Source organism: Phyllobates terribilis, unplaced genomic scaffold (genome assembly GCF_046119375.1).
Source record: "Phyllobates terribilis strain yellow unplaced genomic scaffold, ASM4611937v1 Scaffold_7__3_contigs__length_470593459, whole genome shotgun sequence".
NCBI lineage: Eukaryota > Metazoa > Chordata > Amphibia > Anura > Dendrobatidae > Phyllobates > Phyllobates terribilis.
Window position 1 is genome coordinate 83,707,029 of NW_027362767.1, and position 26,199 is coordinate 83,733,227.

At 43.9% G+C, this 26,199-nt stretch overlaps 1 protein-coding gene and 1 long non-coding RNA gene across 6 annotated transcripts in view; one reads left to right on the plus strand and one right to left on the minus strand.

The window, feature by feature from the left end:
* SMOC1 (SPARC related modular calcium binding 1) overlaps positions 1-26,199 on the plus strand; it is a 301,635-nt gene that overhangs the window by 59,725 nt on the left and 215,711 nt on the right. For 2 of the 5 annotated variants that reach the window (XM_073638909.1, XM_073638911.1), the window contains exon 1: positions 24,817-24,936. In XM_073638909.1, the coding sequence (XP_073495010.1) occupies positions 24,867-24,936 (70 nt within the window). In that variant the 5' untranslated portion in view covers positions 24,817-24,866. Of the gene's footprint in view, positions 1-24,056; positions 24,229-24,816; positions 24,937-26,199 lie in introns of those variants that run through there. The other 3 variants (XM_073638908.1, XM_073638910.1, XM_073638912.1) reach the window with 2 other exon arrangements.
* LOC141153777 (uncharacterized) overlaps positions 1-26,199 on the minus strand; it is a 140,232-nt gene that overhangs the window by 51,100 nt on the left and 62,933 nt on the right. The gene's annotated exons all lie outside the window — the stretch shown is intronic.

Below are 26,199 nucleotides of genomic sequence, written 5' to 3' on the forward strand. Positions count from 1 at the left end.
GATATGTCTGCCCGTGCATACAAGTACAAATACACATAAACCTTTTGTTCATGTTGGAAATTGCGGTACTGCCATAACTGACATACTTAGGTCAATTATGTCTAAGCTGAAGAGGTTCCCATATCTTATGCCTGGTGTCATGTCCCACAACTTGGGAATCATACAGTATCGTATTGTCATTGTATTGTTGCAGTTTCACTGCTACATAATCGGATTTGCCTTTTAGAGGTTTGTCCTGTCCATCTCCCTGTCTGTTTCGCAGCTCTGATGTCACTAACCCCTCCCTTCTTCCTTCTTCCCCAGTCAGTGTTTGTCATCCATCTTGCTAGCATTGTCTCCATATATATATCTGGTTCAGAATCGTCTTTTTACCTACTGATACTGCAGCTGCTGCTACCTGTGCAAAATACAAGAATTCATCTTTAAAATGGACCTTCTGGAATCTTGCAGTCGAGTTAAGCTACCTGATTAAATCTCTTCGTTTCAGTACTGGTCAATACAGACATCTATAGAAATGGTGTCTCAAGAGCCCCACACTCACCGACTAGTTATGGAGTCAGAAAACCTGTGACACATGGCAACTTTGGCACAAACCACCAATAATTGCATCATGCCGATGTCATATTGCTTAATAAAATAAGTTTATGTGGTCAGGTTGCGATCTGCTGGACTTTTTGTAATTTACTAGTTGCAGTTGTGGCAATTTGCTGCTCACATTGTGACTACACTAATTTAAGACGCATTCACACTGCCAGATTATTGTGAACGAGCGTCACTTCATGATATTTACGCAGTGTAAACAGGTTGCCGACCATTCGACGAACAATGCTCGTTTGTCATGTGAAATTATCATCAGTCTGCCCAAAAGATCATTGTTTTCCGCAGCACATAGTTTACAATAGGACCTGAGCTACCGAGAATAATGGCAGCTTATGCGTACTGAGCTTTCTATTACAATTTGTTCAATGTGCATCTGGAGCGTGGTCTACCTGTGTAAACACGTTTGCCCATCAGGGTCATTTAATACTGCGCAGGGTAAATGAACCATTATATTATCGCATGATGTAGCACCAATGTAGAGCGAATTTTGCCCATGTGACAGCAGTTGAAGTCTGTCGCCATTTAGTAGTTTATTGGGTAATTGCCGTTTAACTGCGTAAAAGGGCATTTACGCTGTAAGATAATCGTGAGCGAACATTGTTAAAAATGTCTTTTCACCATTATCTTGCAATATAAAAAGGCTGACGCTCACCCAATGAACGATCAACGTGCTCATTCATCTGGTGAAATGATCTTTTGTGCATCGCAAACGATCATCGTTCTCATCGGTGCATCATCCTGTGTAAACAGGCCTCGCACTGCGAAGAACAATGGCAGCCTATCGTTTGCTTTGGTCTGCCTGTGTAAACAGGCATTTAAACAACTGCAGATTGGTAAAAGTTTACCAATCGGCGGTCCTATTGTGCTGCCTGTTGGTCAATCTAAACATACCCTAACATTGAACAACAAACAGCAATCAATTTACAAATCCAGTGTGAACCTAGCTTTAACCAAATAAGGTCTTAAATTTACAATACCTACAAATACTCTATATTACTGATTAATCTGATATTGTACAAATTTGATTTTATATGCAATGCAAATTGCTGCTTCAGAGAGGAAGAGGACTAGAACTCTAGATCTCACACTCTGCACCGATGAGGGGCAGCACTCCAAAACACAGTGTCTGCAAATTGAGATTCTGGTTTGGCTTTTATCCTAAGTCATGTGGCAAGGCCCGCTAAAGGGTCAACATTGACTTTTAGGATTGCTACTTCCAATAGGTGGCACTAGAGTTCTAGTCCTCTTCCTATCTGAAAAGGCAATTTGCATATTTAATTTCCCAGAGGAGCATTGCAAGGCTTCAAAAGTCTCCTCACATTGGCTAGCCAGGCTTGGTATGTCACTGTCCACAAGGAGAAAACGTTACCCCTTTGATCTTGGTTTCATATGTAAAAATTCGAATGCAATAGTGCCCCTAGTGGCTACACTTTCTGGGAAGACTGCAGAATGTGCATAAGGATTTATGAAAAACACCAATTTGAACCAATTGGCCATGGAAAGAGAAGCGTCTAATTTAATATAAATTGCAATCGTTAACAGATTCCCAGTAATTTCATATACAAATACTCTGAATAAAAAGTGTCAAAAAATGATTTAATAATGATCTTTATTGTTTGTTTGTTTTTCAATAAATTATCATTATACTAGATATTCCAGAGGCCAATATTGGAATCTTTTAAATCCAGTCACCCAAGTACATAACCAGCTTCATAATTGATGCCTCAGCCTAAAATTAGGACGGATGTGTGCCAAGTCTAAACAGTAGCTTCCTCAAAAAAAAGAAAAATTCTCTTGCTCTCGCTAGGCTTGTTACATGGGATAAGTGTCAAATTTGGGTGGAAGATTTGGATGAGAACAAGTTATTTGGCCATTGACCTCACATTTCTTACATTTTCTGACATGTCCAATAATGATGGCGAGAGGGTCATATTACGGTATGAAGGTCATTTGGGGGCTAGATCCATTGGAATATTTAGTCAACAGTTTGATAACAATGTAATTATCTCGGTACGAGTGCCCAAAGCTTGCACAGGCCTATCAGAGTTTTCATCCGAGAAATGAGAGCATTAAACCCATTAGCCAAGGGGGTGAGCCGTGATTAAACTCAAACCTGCCTGAATTGAATGGGTTATTACTTAAATACACAACAGTAGAGAAACCTCATTAAACCAGGGAATTTGGCAAGGCTTCTAAAAATCTCATATTAATGTCTAAGATTTGCCAAAGGATTTCAGTCTCCGCGCCAATAAAGCTTTGGCAGTAAGGCGCATAAACCCCTTTTGATTCTCTAGTTTAAACCAATTAGTTGATGAAACAGTTCTGTAGACTCCTTGTTAAATAATGTATCTCTACTGATTTGAATCTTTTAAATCAATTAAGGCTCCATTAATTAAGTCCCAGGTGGCAACTTTAGTGCTGTCCTATTGAGAGTAGGTAAGGTTGATGTATGATAACAGAATTAACCTGGATCATTAGGCTACCCCACAATTCCCCTCATGGCCCTAGCCTACAGAACGTGGACATTTTCGACAACATCTTTGATTTGACTTGTAGCTCTCACATTTATGCCCTGGTATACTCCTTTGTGAACGTTTCTCCTACCTTGAGGGACCATTACAGGATATGACTGACAGCCCAGGACCAAGTATTGTGTAGTCCAATCTATACAATACTTGGTTCTGGTTTGCCTTTTTGTTCTGGGGAAGTCCACCCCAAATCCTGGACCTTTCTAATTTTGAGAGCATTTACCACAACAGACACGTCTGATGAAGGTTATTTACCTGAAACATTACGCTTTGTCTATACCGACGGTGGTGTAATCTATAGATATGAGATATTCAGAATAAATCCTAATTAAACATCTCCACGTGCCTTATGGTGTGCAGTTACTTCCTTCCATTCACTGCCGATCTGCAGGAGCTCAGCGGTTGGCTCTAAAGGAATTAGCACCCTATACAAATGTATACCATCCATTTAGGGTGTGCCACCTACCCTACTGATTATAAAAACGTAATACTCTCATTGCATGGTTTGCCATGGCATCTTTTAACTTAAATATGGTCTTTCAAGCAGCATGCAAAATGTAGCGGTCAAAGACTAACCCACAAATTTTAGGAGGAAAACATGGTGTTCTGTTGGATATAGACAGAACAAAAAAGGGGACTTTCTGGTCTCAATAGGGCAAAAGATGCTTCGGCTGATCGTTCAGCCGACAATCTCATCCTGCTGTCCCATACACTGGAACAGTTGCTCGGCAGAGCCTTCATGTGTTCTCCAAGAAAGGTCACAACTGACATTACGCCTGGAAGCTTATCTCAAGGAAAATAATGTGACCAGCAGTCCGCAATCGGACATACATGATCGACATCTCTCCTGGCCATCAGTTGGCCGGCGGCACCATACACAGACCATTGGCCTCACCCATTATTGGTGGGTGCAGCCGACTTTAGTCTCATGTGTATGAGGGCCCTTAGACTTAACACAGGACATTATCGACAGGGTGCTTGCAAACATAGCAAAGTTGGCGTACTGCTGTGCGCTCCAATTACCGTGATGAATGTTTGAGCATCTCACTGACTCTCTGCACTTTTGGATACATTACCCAGCTGTGAAACATTTTACATATGGGTGAATATTGCACTTCATTAGGTATATTTTAAGGTTTATCCTAATAAAATATTTACAAGAAGCAGGGCTTTTCGGTGTGCTTTTTCAATGCATGCGGCACCTCCACCCTAACACCTTCCCCAATTTATTAAAAAGTCCCTCTCCTGAGTCCTTTCTCTACCCATTTTATTACAAATCCCTGTCCTGAGTCCCTTCTTCCACTCTCTTCTTAATTCATGTTAAGTCCCTGTCCTGTGTCATCTTTTCCACTCCCACTCCCCACCCCACCAACTTATTTAAACCCACCGTGTTAAAAGGGAAAAAAAAAGGAATCTCTTAACTCTCCAGGCGATCCCTTGTGGTGCAGTGTCCTCATCATCTCTCCTGGTCAAAGAGAAAGCACTAGGTAAAATGAAGACAATGGATTCTTCCAGTATAGCTGCCATTTTCTGTTGCAGGCAGTGGAGCTGAAAAAAAAATTGCCCCCTACCTGGCGATGCACACCGCTAATGGTGGCAAAACTAGGGCTATCTGGATATGAGCCCCCTTGCAACTTTGTGTCCTGGTCTATGACCCTGATTGCTCTCTTTATAATCCGCCCCTCCTCATTATCCCTGTCCTTTCAGGAAGAATTTACAGATGACTTCTTATCATCAGAGGCAGGATTACACTGACAGGTAACACCTCTATACACAGCTGATAAAACATAATCCACCAATCTCAATAGTTGATGTCACAGCTGACCCTGCTCCCTTCCTTTTACAATGACCTTTACACACGCTCATTAGATGCCTCAATACAAAAGATAGGGTCGGAGTCTGTGCATTGTGGCTAATGTACATGTGTTCTTTCCTGAAACAACAGGAAGTTAGAGTCTAAAAGCCACAGTGCCCAGTATGAAAATTGCAAGATTTCTAATACAGATTGTAATATGGAAGAAAAAAAAAATACTGAAAAAGAAAAAAAGATATAAACTTGATTGAAACAACTGGTCACTTTTTGATAGCAACTTCCCTTTAAAAGGGTGGGAAGATATAGGCGGGTATATGTCTACATGTGACTATGGTAGGTATCATATCAGTTAACCAGAACAGCAACATTCGGGTCTTGGTGCCTAAAGTTATTCAAAAGGTCTTGGGTTGCATTCCGATGGCCGTATAGATCAGACTTGAGATCAGACTACAGAGCATGGAGTGGCCGACGGGTCTCCTGTCCAGAGAGTCACAGCTTCATAGAAATATATGAAACAGTGACACTCGGGTCAGGAGTCCCATGGTCAGTCTGTGCATTCTGGTCCAATCTCGGTTCAATTTATACTGTCATCTGAATGCACCCATACTGTCACATAACAGGATACCAGTATTAAAAAAGGAGAATAGTAGTTAGGGGGACTTGTTACAGATTTTTCGTTGGGGCCCAGAAATGTAAGTTACCACCGATCGCCAGTTTTGGTTGCCTGGTTGCAAGTTTTTGGTTGCCTGCCAAACAATAGATACAATAAATTATGGAAATTTATAAAACGGACAACCAACCACGCTGTTTCCATAAAGTCAAGTGATGGTTCAACAATTTAATGGGGTCATAGGTTGGTTCAAAAGAGAATTGAGTTGTCGCCAAAATAACTCTGATTAATGAACCACAAAATAGATTATAAAATGTATGGTTGCTCGGGGTTCAGCTGCAAAGACCCTCACCAATCCCAAGAACGGAAGGCCCAAAGTCTCGAATGGAGTGGTCGTGAGTGAGTACAACCACCACTGCTATAGACAGTGAGTAGAGCAGTTATCCACATGCTCGCTATCACTCCATTCACACAGGGAATTGGGGAGGCCTGTTCTCGTGATCAGTGGGGATCCCATCAGTAGGACCAATAGGTGATCATACATATAGCCAGTGTTAAACTGGGGTGCCAAGGGCCAACTAGTAACAGGAGTCCAGGGCCTCACTTTTCAGCTACATATAAATGTGACATTATCCTAAATCACAAATATATACACTGCTCAAAAAAATAAAGGGAACACAAACAACAGAATATAACTCCAAGTAAATCAAACTTCTGTGAAATCAAACTGTCCACTTAGGAAGCCACACTGATTGACAATCAATTTCACATGCTGTTGTGCAAATGGAATAGACAATAGATGGAAATTATTGGCAATTATCAAGACACCCTCAATAAAGGAGTGGTTCTGCAGGTGGGGACCACAGATCACATCTCAGTACCAATGCTTTCTGGCTGATGTTTTGGTCACTTTTGAATGTTGGTTGTGCTTTCACACTCGTGGTAGCATGAGACGGACTCTACAACCCACAGAAGTTGCTCAGGTAGTGCAGCTCATCCAGGATGGCACATCAATGCGAGCTGTGGCAAGAAGGTTTGCTGTGTCTGCCAGCGTAGTGTCCAGAGGCTGGAGGCGCTACCAGGAGACAGGCCAGTACACCAGGAGACGTGGAGGGGGTCGTAGGAGGGCAACAACCCAGCAGCAGGAACGCTACCTCCGCCTTTGTGCAAGGAGGAACAGGAGGAGCACTGCCAGAGCCCTGCAAAATGACCTCCAGCAGGCCACAAATGTGCATGTGTCTGCACAAACGGTTAGAAACCGACTCCATGAGGGTGGTATGAGGGTCCGACGTCCACAGATGGGGGTTGCGCTCACAGCCCAACATCCTGCAGGATGCTTGGCATTTGCCACAGAACACCAGGATTGGCAAAGCAGCCACTGGCGCCCTGTGCTCTACACAGATGAAAGCAGGTTCACACTGAACACATGGGACAGACGTGACAGAGCCTGGAGACGCCGTGGAGAGCGATCTGCTGCCTGCAACATCCTTCAGCATGACCGGTTTGGCAGTGGGTTAGTAATGGTGTGGGGTGGCATTTCTTTGGAGGGCCGCACAGCCCTCCATGTCAGAGGTAGCCTGACTGCCATTAGGTACCGAGATGAGATCCTCAGACCCCTTGTGAGACCATATGCTGGTGCGGTTGACCCTGGGTTCCTCCTAATGCAGGACAATGCCAGACCTCATGTGGCTGGAGTGTGTCAGCAGTTCCTGCAAGATAAAGGCATTGAAGCTATTGACTGGCCTGCCTGTTCCCCAGACTTGAATCCGATTGAGCACATCTGGGACATCATGTCTCCCTCCATCATACAGGCACGTGGAGGCCACACACAATACTGAGCCTCATTTTGACTTGTTTTAAGGACATTACATCAACGTTGGATCAGCCTGTAGTGTGTTTTTCCACATTAATTTTGGGGGAGACTCCAAATCTTGGCCTCCATTGGTTAATAAATTTGATTTCCATTGATGATTTTTGTGTGATTTTGTTGTCAGCACATTCAACTTTGTACAGAACAAAGTATTCAATGAGAATATTTCATTCAATCAGATCTAGGATGTGTTATTTGAGTGTTCCCTTTATTTTTTTGACCAGTGTATAACAAAGAACTGAGTAGATTGTTAAATGAATAAGATGCTGCCTTTGTCTGTACATAGTGATTAAAGTATATGGTGCCAAGTACTGCTTATATAAGAAGGTGGTGGCCCACCGGAAGATTCTCCTGTTCTCTTGTGGGCCAGTCCAAGCCTGCACATAACATATATCACCAATTAACAAGATAGGTGCGGTTATCCCATGAACAAATCCCCCCCCCCCCAAAAAATTTACCTGGTAGCCAAGTTCACCCAAATGTCTTACAAATAAGATAGAATTTTTTAACAAAGTGAAGAACTAACGGCAAACAGCGGTGAATTTTCTGCCACTTTTAGAAGGCAGATTTTGGTATCGAATTTATATTTTACAGTGATCCCGAGATCAACATCTCAGACCTAATAAGTCAGGAATAGACTCGAAGCAGGACATGAGGAACCAAGCCAAGGATTATACTGTTCAGATGATGTCAGCCCTTCCATTAATTGAACTGAACACAAGAGACCCATGAAGATAGGATCAAAAAGGCACCAATCAAACAGACAGAGGGAAAAGGGCCATCAGGGGAGGATAGAATTAAAACAAGCCTTCAAATTGGAGACAGTATGCAGAACCACCTCTCATGATGATCAGCATGAAGATAAACAGAAAAGTACAGGAATATGTAGCTGCTGAATCATCGCTTAAAACTTGAGTCCGTGTTTTTTAAAGCTACGGATGTTATTGATGTCATGTCCCCAGGAAGCAGAGACTCTTCTTACTTCCAGTCTTTTCACTTGCTCTATGCTATTACTGTATGCTTTACATAATATTTTTTAAGGGAATCTTCCAGTTACCTTAACCACAAACTTTTTTATTTCTTGCCACCTCAAATATGTTTTCCCACACATCCTCTTGGACAATAATGCCAAGTTTTTATTGCAGGTACATACGACCGTTCTTTCATGCCTTGATTTAGAAATACAAAGTGAATATTAACTACATGGTATGTTTTTTAGGTATTTTAGTAACCCGTGCTGCTTTCTACACAGGAACAATATCCTGGAACTATGTAGATATGCTGTAAAAAGTAATAACCGAAGTCCAAACCTTATATTAAAGTGTTTTGGTTTTTTTCAGAAATCAATAGTACACATGAAAATAAGAAACTTCGTAATATCTACTACTTTTTTTTACTGGACTGATCATTCAATTTCAAAATTCTCCATTCATGGGTAAAAATCTGTCTTCAGTGAATACACAAATTGACTTTTCAAAAGAATAAGAGAACTCTAGTGCCACCTATTGGAAGTAGCAAATTAATATTGACCCTTTAACGAGCCTTGCCACATTACTTGCAATAAAAGTCAAACCAGAATCTCAATTTGCAGACATTTGTTTCGGGATGTTGCCCCTCCTCAGTGCAAAGCAAGAGATCTGATTTGGCTGTATGAGAGGCCTCTGACTGGGGGTCTAAGGGGTAATATCTCTCCTTGTGGATAGTGACATGCCTGACATACCAGTGTAAGGAGACTTTTATAGAACATACAATGCTCCTCTGGGAAATAAAATATGCAAATTGCATCTTCAGAGAAAAAGGGGACTTGAACTCTAGTGCCACCTATTGGACATAGCAATCTTAAAAGTCAATATTGACCCTTTAATGAGCATTGGTATTAAAGCCAAACCAGAATCTCTATTTGCAGACATGTGTTTCGGGATGTTGCCCCTCATCAGTGCAAAGAAAGACATCTGATTTGGCTAGGTGAGAGGCCTCTGACTGGTGTCTAAGGTAGAACGTCTCTCCTTGTGGATACTTTGCTATTACTGAGATAGGAGAAGACAGTTGATGTTCATAACTTTCTACAGAGAACTGTAACTCATTTCAGGAGAAACTGCAGTAGAATGTCTGTGACTGCATCTAGTCCTCCCCTCTACATAGAAGCTTATAAACACCAACTGTCATCCGTAATGGAAATATCTGTCTTCACTGAATAAAGATTTTATACATTTTACCCATAAAATGAGTGTGAAAGATCAGTCAAGTTGCATATTTTCACAAATACTACTGATTTATTAAAGAAGCACATCCATCAAAATTTTTATCCTCTTAATATATTGCAGTCATCATAACTGTGTACTTACAATTGCTCATTTTGCCTTTTTGCCCAGCTAAATCTTCTCTTTTGTATGCTCTCTGTAGAAACAGGAAGTCTCTTGTCCCTGCATTTATAATTCCCCTCTTCAAGTCTTGACCTAGTTGCTCCCTCCTCCTGCCAGGGACTTTTACAGTGACTTATGACTCATACAGGGAAAATTGACCTCCTATTTCAGGTCAATGGCACAGACATGATATTGTGGCGCCCTGCTGCGCATTGGTGCCACAGATCCAAGAGGGGTGCTTGGACTTCTCCACAAGAGGCCCTCATAGCATTCACACATCTCCACCCTACCACCTCAGACCACCAGAGGGAGCCCGGATAGGGATATATATATACTGGAGGGTGGAGCTAGGCAGCTCAGTCTGGAGTCTACAGTCTGTGAGAAGGTCAGTCTGTTGAGAGGAGCTCCTGCAGAAGCTAGCCTGCAGTGGAGCTCAGTCAGTTCAGTCCAGACTCAGAGAGCTTGAGTTAGTGAGCCTAGGCCGTGCTGGTTCATAGACGAACTTCACTCACCAGATCCAAATCTTTCCGTGTATGCCTCAAACAGCCTCCCCCTTAACCTAGTCGGGGTTAAGGATGTGGCAGTAAAGGTGGGAAGAGTGGAACTGTAGGACAAGGGACTAATTGTAGTACAGACTAATCCTGATGATACAGACTTGTATATGGTACTTGGCACAAATATTGTTAGTAACTGTTTGGGAGAAGTGTTGTTCTTGCTCCAACAGATAGCTGACACTGCCAGACCAGGGCAGAGAAGGGCGCTCCAGAAAGAGATCTGAGCCCTTATGTACCAGCAACAGGTAAAGCTAACAGGCGGTGAAATTGGTAATGTACGGGTGACAGACCCGGTACCCATTGTGATTCCCCCGATGAGTGAAATGCTGATTTCGTGTAGAGCAGCAATAGGTCTCAAAGGACGGAGCTACCAGGCAGTGGTAGAGCCCCTTAGCTCGGAGCATTGACCTACACTCTTGACTGCCAGAGGGGTAGTGGATGTACGCAATGGGAGGGTCCCCGTACGCCTCCTAAATTATGGGGAGGACAAGGTTAGATCACCACGCTACGCCACTGTTGCCAAACTGTGCACAGTAGATAACAACTCCATACACACAGCGGAGTCCTTAACCTCACCAGACGAAGTGGAGGATAATGACGCGGGAACCCAGGTGGAGGATTGGTGTCAACAGCTCCATGTTGGGACAGACACCACTCCTGCCCATCAGAAGCAGGGTGTACACCGGGTGGTTCAGGAATACGAGCAGGTATTCAGTAAACACCCACTTGACTTTGGGAGGATTAAAGGGGTACAACACCATATACCCACAGGTGACCATCCACCCATCAAAGAACGTTACAGGCCCATACCCCAGCAAGTAGCTGTTGCTGAGGAGGATCGGGAGAAGACGGCCTTCACCACCCCGATGGGACTCTGCGAGTTCAACAGTATGCCGTTAGGACTCTGCAACGCCCCTGGAACGTTCCAGAGATTGATGGAGTGCTGCCTGGGACACCGCAACTTCGAGACTGTACTACTATACCTGGACGACGTGATAGTGTACTCCAAGACGTATGAGGACCACTTGAAGCACCTGGCGGAGGTATTTGATTCACTGTCCCAGTATGGGATGAAGCTGAAGCCCTAAAAGTGCCACCTGCTCAAGCGAAAGGTACAGTACCTGGGGCACATCGTTAGTCCAGAGGGAGTAGCACCAGACCCGGAGAAGGTCACTGCCATCCAGAAATGTCTGGAGCCGAAGAGCCTCAAGGAGGTACGCCAGTTCCTGGGACTAGTCGGGTATTACCGGAGGTTTGTAAAGGACTGTACCAAGAAAGCGGCGCCTTCTCAAGATCTCCTGGTAGGACAGTCCGGGAGAGGCAGAAACCCCCCGTTCCAGTGGGGTGAGGAGCAAGCTGAATCCTTTGAGGTGATGAAGGGGATCCTGACCGGCGAAGAGATCCTGGCCTACCCTGACTACAGTCAACCGTTCCTGCTGTACACTGATGCCAGCAATGAGGGATTAGGAGCTGTGTTAAGTCAGAAGCAGAATGGCTCAGAGAAGGTGATCGCCTATGCAAGCAGGAAGCTCCGCCCGACCGAGAGGAATCCAGAGAACTATAGCAGCTTCAAGTTGGAGTTCCTGGCCCTGGTCTGGGCCATCACCGAGCGGTTCAAGCACTACCTAGCCTCCAGTAAGTTCACTGCCTTCAATGATAATAACCCCTTGACTCATCTGGAAACAGCCAAGTTAGGAGCCATGGAACAACGATGGATGGCTCGGCTGTCAAATTAACAATTCACTATTAAGTACCGGTTGGGACGCAAGAACGCCAACGCAGATGCCCTGTCCAGGATGCCTCTCCAGTCGGACACTGAAGAAGAAGTGGATGACCTGGAGGAGATTGAACTACCTGCCTTTCATCGGAATGGAATGGTCCACGAGCAACGAGCCTCCAGGAGGCATCGCGGTAAGACGTTAAACCCCCTGCCTCACCACAGCTGGAAGGAGACCCAGGACAGCGACCCGGTTGTCAGCCGTATCAAAGAGCTGATAACCCAGGAAGGTTCCTCCCTGGAGAAGGTCGCGTCTCTACAAGCCAAGCAGCTGTGGAATGAGAAGAGCCGGCTGTTCATCTATAGAGAGAAACTGTGCCGGAGGTACGTCAACCCCAAAACCCATGAGATGGTATGGCACAAAGTGGTGCCCAAGACAGACATCCAGATGGTGTTGGAAGCCTACCACGATCAGGCAGGGCACTTTGGCTGGAAGAAGCTAGAAACCCTGCTGAAGTGTCGGTTTTATTGGGTAGGAATGCGCAGTTCCATTGAGAGGTGGTGTCGGAATTGTGGACCCTGTAGCCTAAGAAGAAAAGACTACAGCAGCCAGAAGGCACCCCTGCAACCCATCAAGACAACGCGACCTTTGGAGATCGTGGCCCTGGATCATGTCAAGCTGTCACCCAGCAGGTCAGGATATTCCTACTCCCTGACCATGGTGGATCACTACTTCCGGTTCCTGGTGGTTGCCCCCGTCAAGGATCTGACGGCAGAAACTGCGGCGAAGACGTTTTAGGCGTACTTCTGCAGGCCCCATGGATACCCGGAGCAGGTGCTGACTGATCAAGGCCCAGCCTTTGAAGCCGAATTGTTCAAGGAGTTCTGCCATCTGTACGGGTGTAAAAAGATCCGGACTACACCGTACCCACCCCCAAAACCAATGGTATCTGTGAAAAGATGAATAGCATCATCATCGACCTGCTGAAGACCTTACCACTAGAGGAGAGAAATCAGTGGCCAGACCTACTACCTAACCTGGTAGATCAGTACAACCACATACCTGTGAGTTCCACCAATTGTACTCCAGCATATCTCATGCGAGCAAGAGCCGGGAAGTTGCCCATGGACCTGGAGCTTGGTGTAGTAGAACCAGAAGCAGATATGTCCACTGAGGACTGGGACACGACCAGACAGGAGCAGTACAGAAGAGTACAGGCCTGTGTCGAAGACAGTCTCACTCGGGTAAGGGACAAGCAGCAAGCCCACTACAATAAAAGTGCGCCCGCAGAACCCTTCAAACCAGGAGAAGTGGTGTTAAAGAGGAAAAGGAGAAACCACAAACTTGATGACCAGTGGGAGAGAGAACCCTACACTGTGTTAAATTCAAGATATGATAACAAGAAGACCTGTTTGATTAGCAAAGACGGAGGAATAACGACTGCAACGGTATCTAGAGACCATCTGAAGTTGTGTCCAGACCTGCTAAAGCCCCAAGAAGAAGTGCCTCTCACCGTACCAGAGGAGCCTAAAGAAGCAGTACTCCATACTGACTTAGGAGATTTCCCAGCAGATTGGCCTCAACTAGGAGGAGCAGTAATAATACCTGTGATCCACTTCTTTCAACAGCCAGAAGACCCTCCACAGCAAGTAGAGCCTGTAAGTGCTTCAGAAGAGCCTGCTCAAGAAGAATCCCCGGAAGAAGGATCCCCGGTTGGAGCAGAGCAAGAAGGCCCAGCCAATGGTATACTTGCCAGTCCCGTAGAGAGGTTAAGGCAACCCTGCAGTCCCCCAACACTTAGAACTGACAGAATGAGAAGTAGCGCAAACACTAATGCCTCACGCATCCCAGTACCACGTAGGTCGACACGTAGCACACGAGGTCAGACCCCTGTCAGATACAGAGAATAGAGAAGGAAACTGACAGTGTAGATAGTTGCCCCTGGGGTATTGTCTTGTGTATTTGCATGTATGTGTATCTTGATATGTGCTTTGCCTTACTAATGGACAATTTAAGTGATATGGACACTTCCCTTGTTATCTCCAGTTACCCATAAGGGTACATAAAAGAACTTTGTGGCTGAGGACTGTGTGCAGCCCAGAAACTGTTTGCTGTAAATAACTGCACTCCCTGGAGTGCACCTTTAGGTGACCTCAGAACAAAAACCTGTCTGGCGTGGCAGAAGTGGAGATCCAACTCAGGATCGCCATGCCCTGCAGCCACCCCAGGGCCTACATTGAGGGTTTGCTTTGGACAGGTCCCTCAAGCTACCTTGTACTTTACCCATGAGATGGACACCCTGTCAGGGGACCTCACCGGAACAGACTTAAATTCTGAGGTTGCTTATTGTATGTATGTGTATATTTATTATTTATAATGTTTCATTGTGCAACGTTCAAGCAAAGTGCCTCCCATAAAGGGAAGAGTTATTGTTGTTACCGGTTATAAAAAAATTATTTCAGTCCGGGAGTACTGAGCTTTGCTAGGGGGGAATGTGGCGCCCTGCTGCGCATTGGTGCCACAGATCCCATAGGGGTGCATGGACGGACTTCTCCACAAGAGGCCCTCATAGCATTCACACATCTCCACCCTACCACCTCAGACCACAAGAGGGAGCCCGGATAGGGATATATATACTAGAGGGTGGAGCTAGGCAGCTCAGTCTGGAGTCTACAGTCTGGAGTCTACAGTCTGTGAGAAGGTCAGTCTGTGAGAAGGTCAGTCTGTTGAGAGGAGCTCCTGCAGAAGCTAGCCTGCAGTGGAGCTCAGTCAGTTCAGTCCAGACTCAGAGAGCTTGAGTTAGTGAGCCTAGGGCGTGCCGACGCCAAAAGAGCGGTGAAGAGTAGCGAGGCCTACTGCCCGTGTGAAGCCTAGTGAGGGCCCCGAGCGTGGCCAAAGGCGAGTGGAGTAAGCAAGCAACATAGGGGGCAGAGGAGCTTAACCAGCTCACCCCAAAACCATTTACTGGACAGCGTCTGCAGGGATTCCTTACATCCAGCAGAAACAACCGGGACCCCTGGCGAACTATATGTCCCAGGAACACCAAAAGCTGATTGCGTACCTGGGTCAGGAGTCACGGAGGCCCAAGAGACCAGGGCGTGTGATCTCCATTAGAAGGCCCTACCACCAGGTCAGCAGGTGCAAGACAGAGACTAAGTTAAGCCTAGCTCCAGGCAGGTCAGAAACTTATCAAGGAAAGGCAAGGAACAGGAGGCCCCACACCCGCTCACTGGGGAGAGTCCTGATATGCATCCTTCACCCTGAAGTACCCTGGACCGTGCCAGAAACACCACCAGTAAAGGTACTGAAGTGAACTGTTGTGTGTGTGCCTATTCTTCCTCTGACCCGGCTGGGTCCCCTCTGTCCTGCATCCCTACACTTATGCTGCCCTGAGGCCCCGCTCCACCTGTGGGGAGCCGCACCAACTAAGCTGCCTGAACACCGGCCTCAGAGGACTGTCGCAGCGCTGGTGATCCTCACCAGACACCACAGGTGGCGTCACGAACATTCCCCTATCCCATATAACTTTCCCCCTTCTTTTAAGAGTGACCCCAGGGTACGGGCCCGGGAGCCGACCACCGCGACATCCCCCGAGATCAAGCCATAACAAGGCCCGGACGCCGAGTCGTCCCCATCCCCTGGGCGCGTCAATATAACTAAAGGAAAAATCTCCAGATGTACATGCCAACATCTTCAGTCCTGCTAACTTTAACACCGTATTTCATATCACCTTTGTCTTGCATGATAGATTCTCTTTTGAGACCAAACCCCCATACACATTAAACTTACGTTATGTCAGTTGAAACGGCAAATATAGACAGTTTCCGCCGATCGTGTATTGGGGCGCCAGCCGACCGAATATTGGGAGAGAGGTTGATCATGCATGTCCAATTTCGTATGGCGTATAGCATTTTTATCCCTGATATGAGCAGTCAGTCGAAGTATTAGTCGGTGGCTTTCTCATAGAGGACACAGGACGCGTTTCTCCTAGATAGGTTCATTAAGAATACGTACTAAAAATAAAAGTGGATACTCAGCTTAAAGATGTGACCAGGAGTGCTCCTATAAGGTGATAAGGTGCTCCAGTGGATAATCAGGCAAGATTTCCATGAACTTGTCACAACCCAATGTGGTGCTACATGGCATATAGCAGGGATGGTGTCATGGGCATAGTATTTTATTATTTTTAATATGTACTCCTGATGAACCTATCTAGGGGAAACGTGTTGAATTTAGCATAGTATGTGTAATTGGCAAATGTGTTTTTTTATTTAATGTGACATGAATTGAGGATTACAGTGGTCTTTTCTCTTTGTCGATGATATTATCTTCTCCCATGCCAGATGGGTAGATATCTATGTCTACCTTTATGGTGCGGACTATACCTAGGTTAATTTGATTGCTCTTGTTGGTAGCGTGTTACTTTACTGTCAAATGCTGCAGTTTGTATCTTTCTCTTGCTTTCTCTTCAGGGCATAACCAGGCCTAATAGGGCAAGCCTTCGTCGAGCGGGGGCGCCATCTGCGCTTTTCTAGGATGCCAACCTCCGTGGTGAGGTAGGGAAACCTTTAGGTGGTTAATAGGGTGACTTTTCTTTTTTCATCATTCCCATCTGCTACCACTTCAGCTGACACAGCTTATATACTACTGGTGACTAGCATTACTAGCATTGAGTGAGGTTTTCTATTTGAGGACATTTTACTAACTTAAAAGTTATTTGTTATAAAAAATAGTTTAAAAGGTAATCAATAAATGTAACATATACAGTGGGGGAAATAAGTATTTGATCCCTTGCTATTTTTGTAAGTTTGCCCACTGACAAAGACATAAACAGTCTATAATTTTAAGGGTATGTTAATTTTAACATTGAAGATAGAGTATCCCAAAAAAAAAAAAATCAAGAAAATCACATTTAAATTAGATACATTTTTTTGCATTTTTGCAGTGAGAAATAAGTATTTGTTCCCCTACAAACCATTATGAGTTCTGGCTCCTATAGACCAGTTAGACGCTCCTAATCAACTTGTTACCTGCATTAAAGACAGCTGTCCTACATAGTCACGTGTATAAAAGACTCCTGTCCACAGACTCAATTAATCAGTCAGACTCTAACCTCTACAACATGGGCAAGACCAAAGAGCTTTGTAAGGATGTCAGGGACAAGATCATAGACCTGCACAAAGCTGGAATGGGCTACAAAACAATAAGTAAGACGCTGGGTGAGAAGGAGACAACTGTTGGTGCAATAGTAAGAAAATGGAAGAAATACAAAATGACTGTCAATCGACATAGATCTGGGGCACCATGCAAAATCTCACCTCGTGGGGTATCCTTGATCATGAGAAGGGTGAGAGATCAGCCTAAAACTACACGGGGAGAACTTGTTAATGATCTCAAGGCAGCTGGGACCACAGTCACCAAGAAAACCATTGGTAACACATTACGCCTTAAAGCTTTAAAATCCTGCAGTGCCCGCAAGGTCCCCCTGCTCAAGAAGGCACATGTGCAGGCCCGTCTGAAGTTTGCCAATGAACACCTGGATGATTCTGTGAGTTATTGGGAGAAGGTGCTGTGGTCAGATGAGACAAAAATTTAGCTCTTTGGCATTAAGAATGGTTTGTAGAGGATCAAATACTTATTTCTCACTGCAAAATGCAAAAAAATTATCTAATTTATGCAATGTGATTTTCTTGATTTTTTGGGGATATTCTATCTCCCAATGTTAAAGTTAACCTACCCTTAAAATTATAGACTGTTCATGTGTTTGTCATTGGGTAAACTTACAAAAAACAGCAAGGGATCAAATACTTCTTTCCCCCACTGTAGGTCCACCAGGGTCTTCTCCGCCGTTATCTTGATAGTATCAAGTCATCGAGTTGCTGGTCTTCCTCTTCGCCTTGCTTCTTCTATTCTTCCGACTATGATTTCTTCTCCAGTGATTACGCTCTTCGTATGAGGTGTCCAAAGTATGCAAGTCGTAGCTTGGTGACCCTTGCTTCAAGTGACATGTCTGGCTTGATTTGCTCCAAAATTGGTTTGTTCTTCTTGACATCCATTCGAAGGCGTCAATTTCGATATATACTGTAGCATATTATATAATAAGAGAGGTTTATAAATCGGTGAGAGTGAGGACTGTTTAGTTAGAGGAAGCTTCCTTTAAAATGACAATATTACTTTTCCTACTTAGTTTAGCACTGACATATGCAACCGTTTTTTCTATAAATATCTTCGAATATTCATGCTATTTGACATCCATTATTTATAGAAAGCGCCACCACTGAGTAAACCGTGTAATGCTCATTCTCTGGCATTTTAAAAGCAGAAACTACAAAGATCATATTGTTATCTGTACATTTAAACCTAATCCTACAAATGCCTGTAAATGTATCCTGGCTTATGCATGTAATTTATGAGGAAGAAGAACTTTTATACATCCCCACATGAGTTATTTAGAGTTTTTGGATCAAGCTGTTTCCTAACATTTTGGCAGGAGGTGCTGTGACTTGTGTACAACGTTCACTTACAGAATGTTTAATACAATACACATTTTATATATGGATTAAAACATCAACGTAACAGCCATACATGGATCTCTGTGGTTTTTAAGCGCTGATATATAGTTGATACCTTACTGGAAGTCTCTAGTTTTGTCTTCTAAATAAAAAGTAGAGCAAATCCTTTGTGGAAAGATCTTTGAAATACTTTATGGTATCTCTGGATTTAAAGGTTTGAAGATCCCCAAAATATTGTTATTGTTAGAATCATTACCGCTGGCCATAGCTCAAAACGAAGAGGAAGATTTTAGTCCCATGATCCCAAGAACACTCTAAACAGAATTATGGGGCATTTAGACAAGTGAATGATAGATGAGCATTTATAGGATTATCTGCACATTTAAACAGGCGATCATTTGACGAATTAACAAAATGCTCATTCATCGGATGGTAAATTAATTTATGCAGACAAAAAAAAATAAAAAAAATAAAAAAAAAATCAGTTATTGCCAGGACATTGACCCATGTAACCAGGGATTCGAACTGGGGTGCCACCGGCCCACCAGTAACCGACTCCAGGGCCCCACTTTTCAAATACATACAAATGTGACATTATCCTCAATCACAAATTTATGTAACAATGAACTGGGTAGATTGTTAAATGAATACGATGCCGCCTTTGTCTGTACATTGTGATTCAAGTATATTGTGCTAAGTACTGCTCATATAAGAGGGTGGTGGCCACTCTTGCACATGGGCCCACCAGAGGATTCTCCGGTCCTACTGTGGGCCAGTCTAAGCCAGACAGGGAATATGCTGCTGATAACATGATACTGTATGGAGACAGGACAATGGTATGAGGGATCCATGGCAGAAATCCATCTTGGTTAAAGCAAGACAGACTGGTAGCACAGCAAAGAGTCGGGCTATATCTCCTTTTATACTCCATGGCAGTGATTCCAAACCTTTCTCACCTCAGGAGTCACATTCTGCTTTGAGAGGACAACTAGGTCGTGCCCCAGGATCACCTCTGAAATGCTGATTTTGAGGCATGGTTTTATTTAAAAGGAAATCTGTCACATTATTGCTATTTAATATTTGAGCAGCATAAGGTAGAGTAAAGGCCCCGTCACACTTAGCGACGCTGCAACAATCCCGATAACGATACGACCTGTCAGGGATCGTTGCTGCGTCGCTATGTGGTCGCTGGTGAGCTGTCAAACAGACAAGCTCACCAACGATCAGGGGAGCAGCGACATCGTGGAAAGAATCTTTCCACGATGTCCTGCTCCTGATTGCCAGCCTGCTGAAGCAGGAGCAGGCTGGTAACCATGATAAACATCGGGTTACTAGGGGCACACGCGCACCTAGTAACCCGTTGTTTATCATGGTTACCACTCTGCTACAGTGAGCGGGAGGTTACCGCTCATTTTAGCAGGCTCGTAACCATGATAAACAGCGGGTTACTAGGTGCACGTGTGCCCCTAGTAACCCGATGTTTATCATGGTTACCAGCCTGATCGCTGCTCCCGCTGGTCACACACAGCGATGTGTGCTGACCAGCGGGAGAGCAACGACCAAAAAATGGTCCAGGACACTTTGCAGCGATCAGCGACCTCACAGCAGGGGCCTGATCGCTGCAAAGTGTCACACATAGCAACATCGCTGGTGAGGTCGCTGTTGCGTCACCAAAACCGTGACACAGCAGCGATCTCGCTATGTGAGACGGGGGCTTTAGAGAGCCTGATTCCAGACAGGTATCAGTTATTAGGATGTGTGCTGTAGTTTTAATACAATCAGTGTTTTATCAGAAGGAGATTATCACTACAGGACTAGGTGTCGCGTGACAGTCCAGATAATTTATGTATCCCCTCCCCCACCACTGATTGGCAGTTTCCTGTGTACACTGTCAGCAAGCAGCCAATCAGTTGTGTGGGTGGGGTTATACCAAGCTCAGCATTCTAAGCACTGCTACATATACAACAGAGAAACCAGGGATTCTATCAAGACTGCACAAAGCAGCCCAGTAAGTGACACATCACTGGAATCAGGGTCTCTGATCCTAGGGTGACATTATTCTGTGTCACAGGTTTTGTCTGAAGTGCTCGGCCAAACCTGTCCTTTATTATTAGTGCATGTGGTCTATCTTGTAAGAAAGTTAGTTAGTTTTCTTTGTAGGAAATAAAATGCAGCAGCCAGAAAAAACCCAAATGGCTAAATATATAAAAAAATATATTTTATATCTATAATTCTTTTATAACTGGAATAATTGGTAAATCTGTTATGTCCTGTTAATATAAGATTTTTTAAAAAATGTATTTAAAATTCAATTATTATTTCTTTCTTTAATGGATTTAACCAGATGTTCAGAAATTGAAATAAACTTTAATTTTGGCTAAATGCAAACATTAATCTGTATAAGAGGAAAATAACTAGCTGTGGGAAATGTCGGTAAAGTAGTAAGTGACGAATAAATGAGGGTTTCTGTAAATGTTATAATGTGCCATTGTTACGGTCATTGATCAAAGCTGGAAATGGCGTTGCATGTCTGGTGCCACCTTCATTTTGCAATAAGACAGGACAAGTCCTGTATTGTATGGAAGCCTGGCAGCACTTAAAAAGGAGAAGGGAAGCCATAGCTTGGTCTCATAACAGTGCTAATATTGTGTATATCTGTGGAAGCCATTAATGACACAAGGCGGTTACTTCATCTATACTAAGGCTGGACAGTAGTTCCAAGGCTAAAGTAATATATATGTTTTTATTTGCCTGTGCCAGTGCCAAAGTTTCTTAGAGCTTAAGCCTAGGCCTAACTCAAGAAACTATTTGTAAGACATGCCATCCCATGATTTGGGTAGTAAAAAATAGGCAAATTCCAGAAAGATCACAAAGCAACTTGTAAGTGAACTGCATTGAAGGCTATAGGGTTAAAGTTGTGACTAAAAATCCCAAAAGTGTTGGCTTTAATCAACAGTCGTATCACAATTGGTGCAGGTGGCAATGTCACCAAAATCGACAGTCATCAAAGGCAATGTCGTAATGCTACACAGTGATCTTCTTGTCAAGTAACCAGCTCTAGCCCAATTCCTTTTCTAACCAGATATCAGAGCTTAAATCTATGTAAAAAAAACAAAGTAACTTTGCTTTACTGTCCAATTATCATGTATACAAAACAGAGGCTTTCATGTATATTTTTGTAGGCTTAGCTGTTTTGCTCAATAGATTAAATATGGTTCCAACGTTATATCAATGAGTCACCAAAGGAGTCTTCTAAGCCTTCATCTTCACCAAGTATCTAAAGCTACCTCTAGTACATGTGCATTACAGTTTCATTAAGTACTAAGGGGTACCGTTTCTCCTTATGGAGTGACATTCCAGGGTAAGGAGGCTTATAAGCCATGCAATGCTCCCCTGGGAAATTGAATATGCAAATTGTATCTTCATAGAGGAAGAGAACTTGGTCTCTAGTGGCATTGCTCGGCCTATAAGCTTCCTTACCCTGGCATGTCAGGTATGTCACTCTCGATAAGGAGAAACGTTATCCCTTATACTCCAGTCAGAGGCCTCTCACCCAGCCAAATCAGATCTCATGCTATGCACTGAGGAGGGGCAACACCCCAAAAAACACGTATTTGCCACTTGCAATTCTCATTTGCCTTTTATCCCAAGTCATGTGGCAAGGCTCGTTAAAAGTCAATACTGATATTTAGGATTGCTACTGTCACGCAGGGTGTGGGAAAGACTTAGTGTAACACAGAGGGAAGAGGGAAAGGGAGCCCAGACACTAGGGGAAGGGGGGAGTGGAGACCTCTTAGTCTGGTCTAGTGTTTGCCCTGTCTCCACTACCGTCCCTATATTGGCTCTCCACAAATCGCCGCACGCGTGCCTCGCCCTGACTTTCCCTGGCGAATGGCTATGGCTAGGTAAGGGAGGAGATAAGCACTAGTCAATTTCCACTAAACTCTATAGACAACAAGGGTAAACAAACAGGGGAGGACTGCTTAGCTTTAGATGACTCCAGCCAAATGCGCACACGGCCTCAAGCTCCAGAGAGGACAAAGTACTGCTCTTGCTAAAGCCTCACAAGTAGTAATGAATATCGCTAGCACCTCCCTCTCAGATACATCAGGTATTTATACACCCAGGCCAGGGAGCTAATTAGACATAGGGAGGTAGCCGCTGGGTCTTAAAGACAGCCAGCCTCTAAGAAGAGGTCTGTAGTGCCAAACGTAGAGATCTGCAGCAACCAACTGCAGGGCGACTGTCCGTCACCTCTGACACACCCGTGACAGCTACTTCCAATAGGTGGCGCTACAGTTCAAGTCTTCTTCCTCTCTAAAGAGACAATTTGCATAGTCTCAGAAGTTGTCCGGTTTGAAGAACACCCATCTATATCTCAGATTTTCCGGTGAAGAGTGGGGAGAAGCAGTCAGTTGCTATAGCAGGAAGAAGTAGCAAAATGGGCTTGTTTTTCCCTAAAAAGTGATGATGTTAATGAAACTATACATTATATAACTACTGAAATTAATGAGATAGCCAAAACAGCCAATTAAATCTTCTGATATGTCGCTACATCACAACAGATATTACCCAAAATAAGGGTTATACTTTAAAAGCATGGAGAGGCAACGAGCCTGGACAGAAGCTTTGGTCAACTTTTGGTTTCCTTCGCCTGTCCCCTAAGCAGGGATGGACCATGTATTATGAAATTTTAAATAGTGCAATCAGCAATCTCCGAAATCACAATGGCCAAAAACAAAACATGCAAATGTTCTAGTTACCATTGAGGCATATTCGCGTGTTGGGTGAGCATTTATCAACAGTAGTGTTGCGCGAATGTGCTCGGATCATGTGTTATCCGAGCACGCTAACCGAGTACCTTCGGCGTGCTCAAATACTATGTTCAAGTTGCAGCGGCTGTTCAACAGCCGTAACACATGCAGGGATTGCCTGTTTGTTAGGCAATCCTGGCATGTGTTGTGGCTAATGGCCGCGAGACATACAGCCGCGGCGACTGGAATATAGTATTCGAGCTCGCCGAAGCTACTCGGTTAGCACCCGAGTATGCCTGGATAACACCTTATCCTAGCACATTCACGCATCACTAATCAAAAGTCTTTTCATCCACACCAGGGGCGAAAAGAACAATGCAGACCAATTTAGCGTGCCAGGGTCACTGCGAATTCACACAGAGTGTTTATTTATGGGCACAGTGATTAAAACACAAAAACAACAGTAAAAAAATATTCTTTCCTAGCATAATTTCAACCGTAGCTGCCAGTTCTAGCTCATACGACAGAAAAACATAGCCCATTGATGTTTTAGTGCTGCCTAGAGATGATCTTTTGTGCTGGAGAAAAGATAATTTCACCCGATGAAGGACCGCTTTGCTCATTCGTTGGGTGACCGCAGCCTGTTTACGTGACAAGATTATCGTGAAACGAGCGTTCCTTCCTCCTTTCTATAAATTAACCACATTTATTTTGTGTTTTTTCTTTTCCATTAGTTTTTAATAAGTGACCGGGACAGAGATCCACAGTGCAATCCTCATTGCTCCAGAACACAGTCCAAACCTGTATGTGCTTCAGATGGTCGAACATATGAATCTATGTGTGATTACCAAAGAGCCAAGTGTAAGGATTCGGCCCTCAGCGTTGTTCACCGAGGAAGATGCAAAGGTACCAAGTGGAGTCGATCCCCTTTTTATTCTTTACTGACACACTGTATTACAGTAACATCCTGAAACTCAGCCTGCATGTCTTTTATCCATCATGATAACATTTAGGAGAAGTCTCAGTTCATATAAGTATCTATACAGTGGCAGATTGCATTATCATGTTTTTCCATTATAGACACTAAAGGGAGCCTGACGGCTGATATATGCTGCCCAATCCACGGGCAGTATGTATCAGAAAAAACCTGAAGGTGTGAACTGGAACATAAATTGATGTGCATGCAAAATGTAACTGCATGTTCACACAAGGCCATTAGACAAAGAGAAACCAAAGACAAGAAAAATACCCAAATGATTAAAAGTAAATGTAAAAATCGCACAGTGCAAAAATAATAATAAATAATAAAGGGTATTTAGTTAACATAATTTTGATCAAAATAATGTAAAAGCTGTCCCGCCACGTCACGGCATCCCTTGTGGGACAGTCCTAACTCTAATATTAAAAACCTTACCATTTGTCAAGTGACATACATATGGACAAGGACAGAGAGACTGGATCCCTAGTGCAAGCATAAAACCGAGGCAGGATCAGCGTCCCAGCCCAGACAAAGGGCGGCCACATATGGTCGAACATATGAATCTATGTGTGATTACCAAAGAGCCAAGTGTAAGGATTCGGCCCTCAGCGTTGTTCACCGAGGAAGATGCAAAGGTACCAAGTGGAGTCGATCCCCTTTTTATTCTTTACTGACACACTGTATTACAGTAACATCCTGAAACTCAGCCTGCACGTCTTTTATCCATCATGATAACATTTAGGAGAAGTCTCAGTTCATATAAGTATCCATACAGTGGCAGATTGCATTATCATGTTTTTCCATTATAGACACTAAAGGGAGCCTGACGGCTGATATATGCTGCCCGATCCACGGGCAGTATGTATCAGATCCTGGATATATGATTTAATTTCTTTAACAGTTGGCCAGGGATTGGGCCGCATGGGAGACTAGTTGGACAGGTGGGTCCCTAGCGGCTTCTCCCCGCCCACTCCCCTTGAGTGACAGGTCTCTCTCTGCTTGCGTGTACAGAGAGAGACCTGTGAATCACTGGCAGAGAGCAGTGAGAAGCCACCAGGGATCCACCTTTCCGACTAGTCTCCGGCGTGGCTTCTAAAAACATATATCTTTTCCAAAATGCTGCAACATTCTGCAGTCTGAAAGCGGAATACATGGCTGAAATAATACAGTACGTGTCAGCTCTCAGGTTCTCTTTAAGACTGACGGCTTCTACGACAGTCTTATTAAAGAGAGCGCTGGAGTAAAATGCACCAAATTTATTAAGAGGCGAGCTCCTCCACCAATCAGGGGCTGGTGTACATTTCTGCTGTACGTTACACCACTTTCGTGGCACAAGTTATGATGAATTTGTCAGGCAGTCTTTATCACTGCCTTGCTCACTTTAGGAGAGCTGGACAGGACTAATGTAAAAAGGCCAAAAGTTGCTAAATTTCTGCACATTTTTGAGATTGCACATATTTTGAAATTTTTCCAGAAAACTGGCAAACACTCCTTAATGAATTGGGGCCCACATCTGCCAAAATGTTAACATATACTAAAATATAAAACCATAGAATTTGATACAAGAAGAAAACTATGAGGTCTGGCTATCCTGCCATTGTATTGAGTATATCAAGTATGTTCATATATCATGAACAGACATCTCCAGTCCATCTGGAGTCACAAGAGTCTGTGATAAAGAGTAGAAACTATTTTTTTTTTTACAAGTTCCAGATACTTTATATGAAGACGATCATTCTTGGCGCATTTTATTGCAATAAAAACATCAGAAAGTAAAAAGTATCAAGTGAAACAAAGACCATCCAGCTGTCTCCACACTATCACCATTACGGGTTGAAATGAGAAGTTAAAAACGTCAAGATAACCCAACGTCCTAAAGTTTACAACTAGCGGGACTC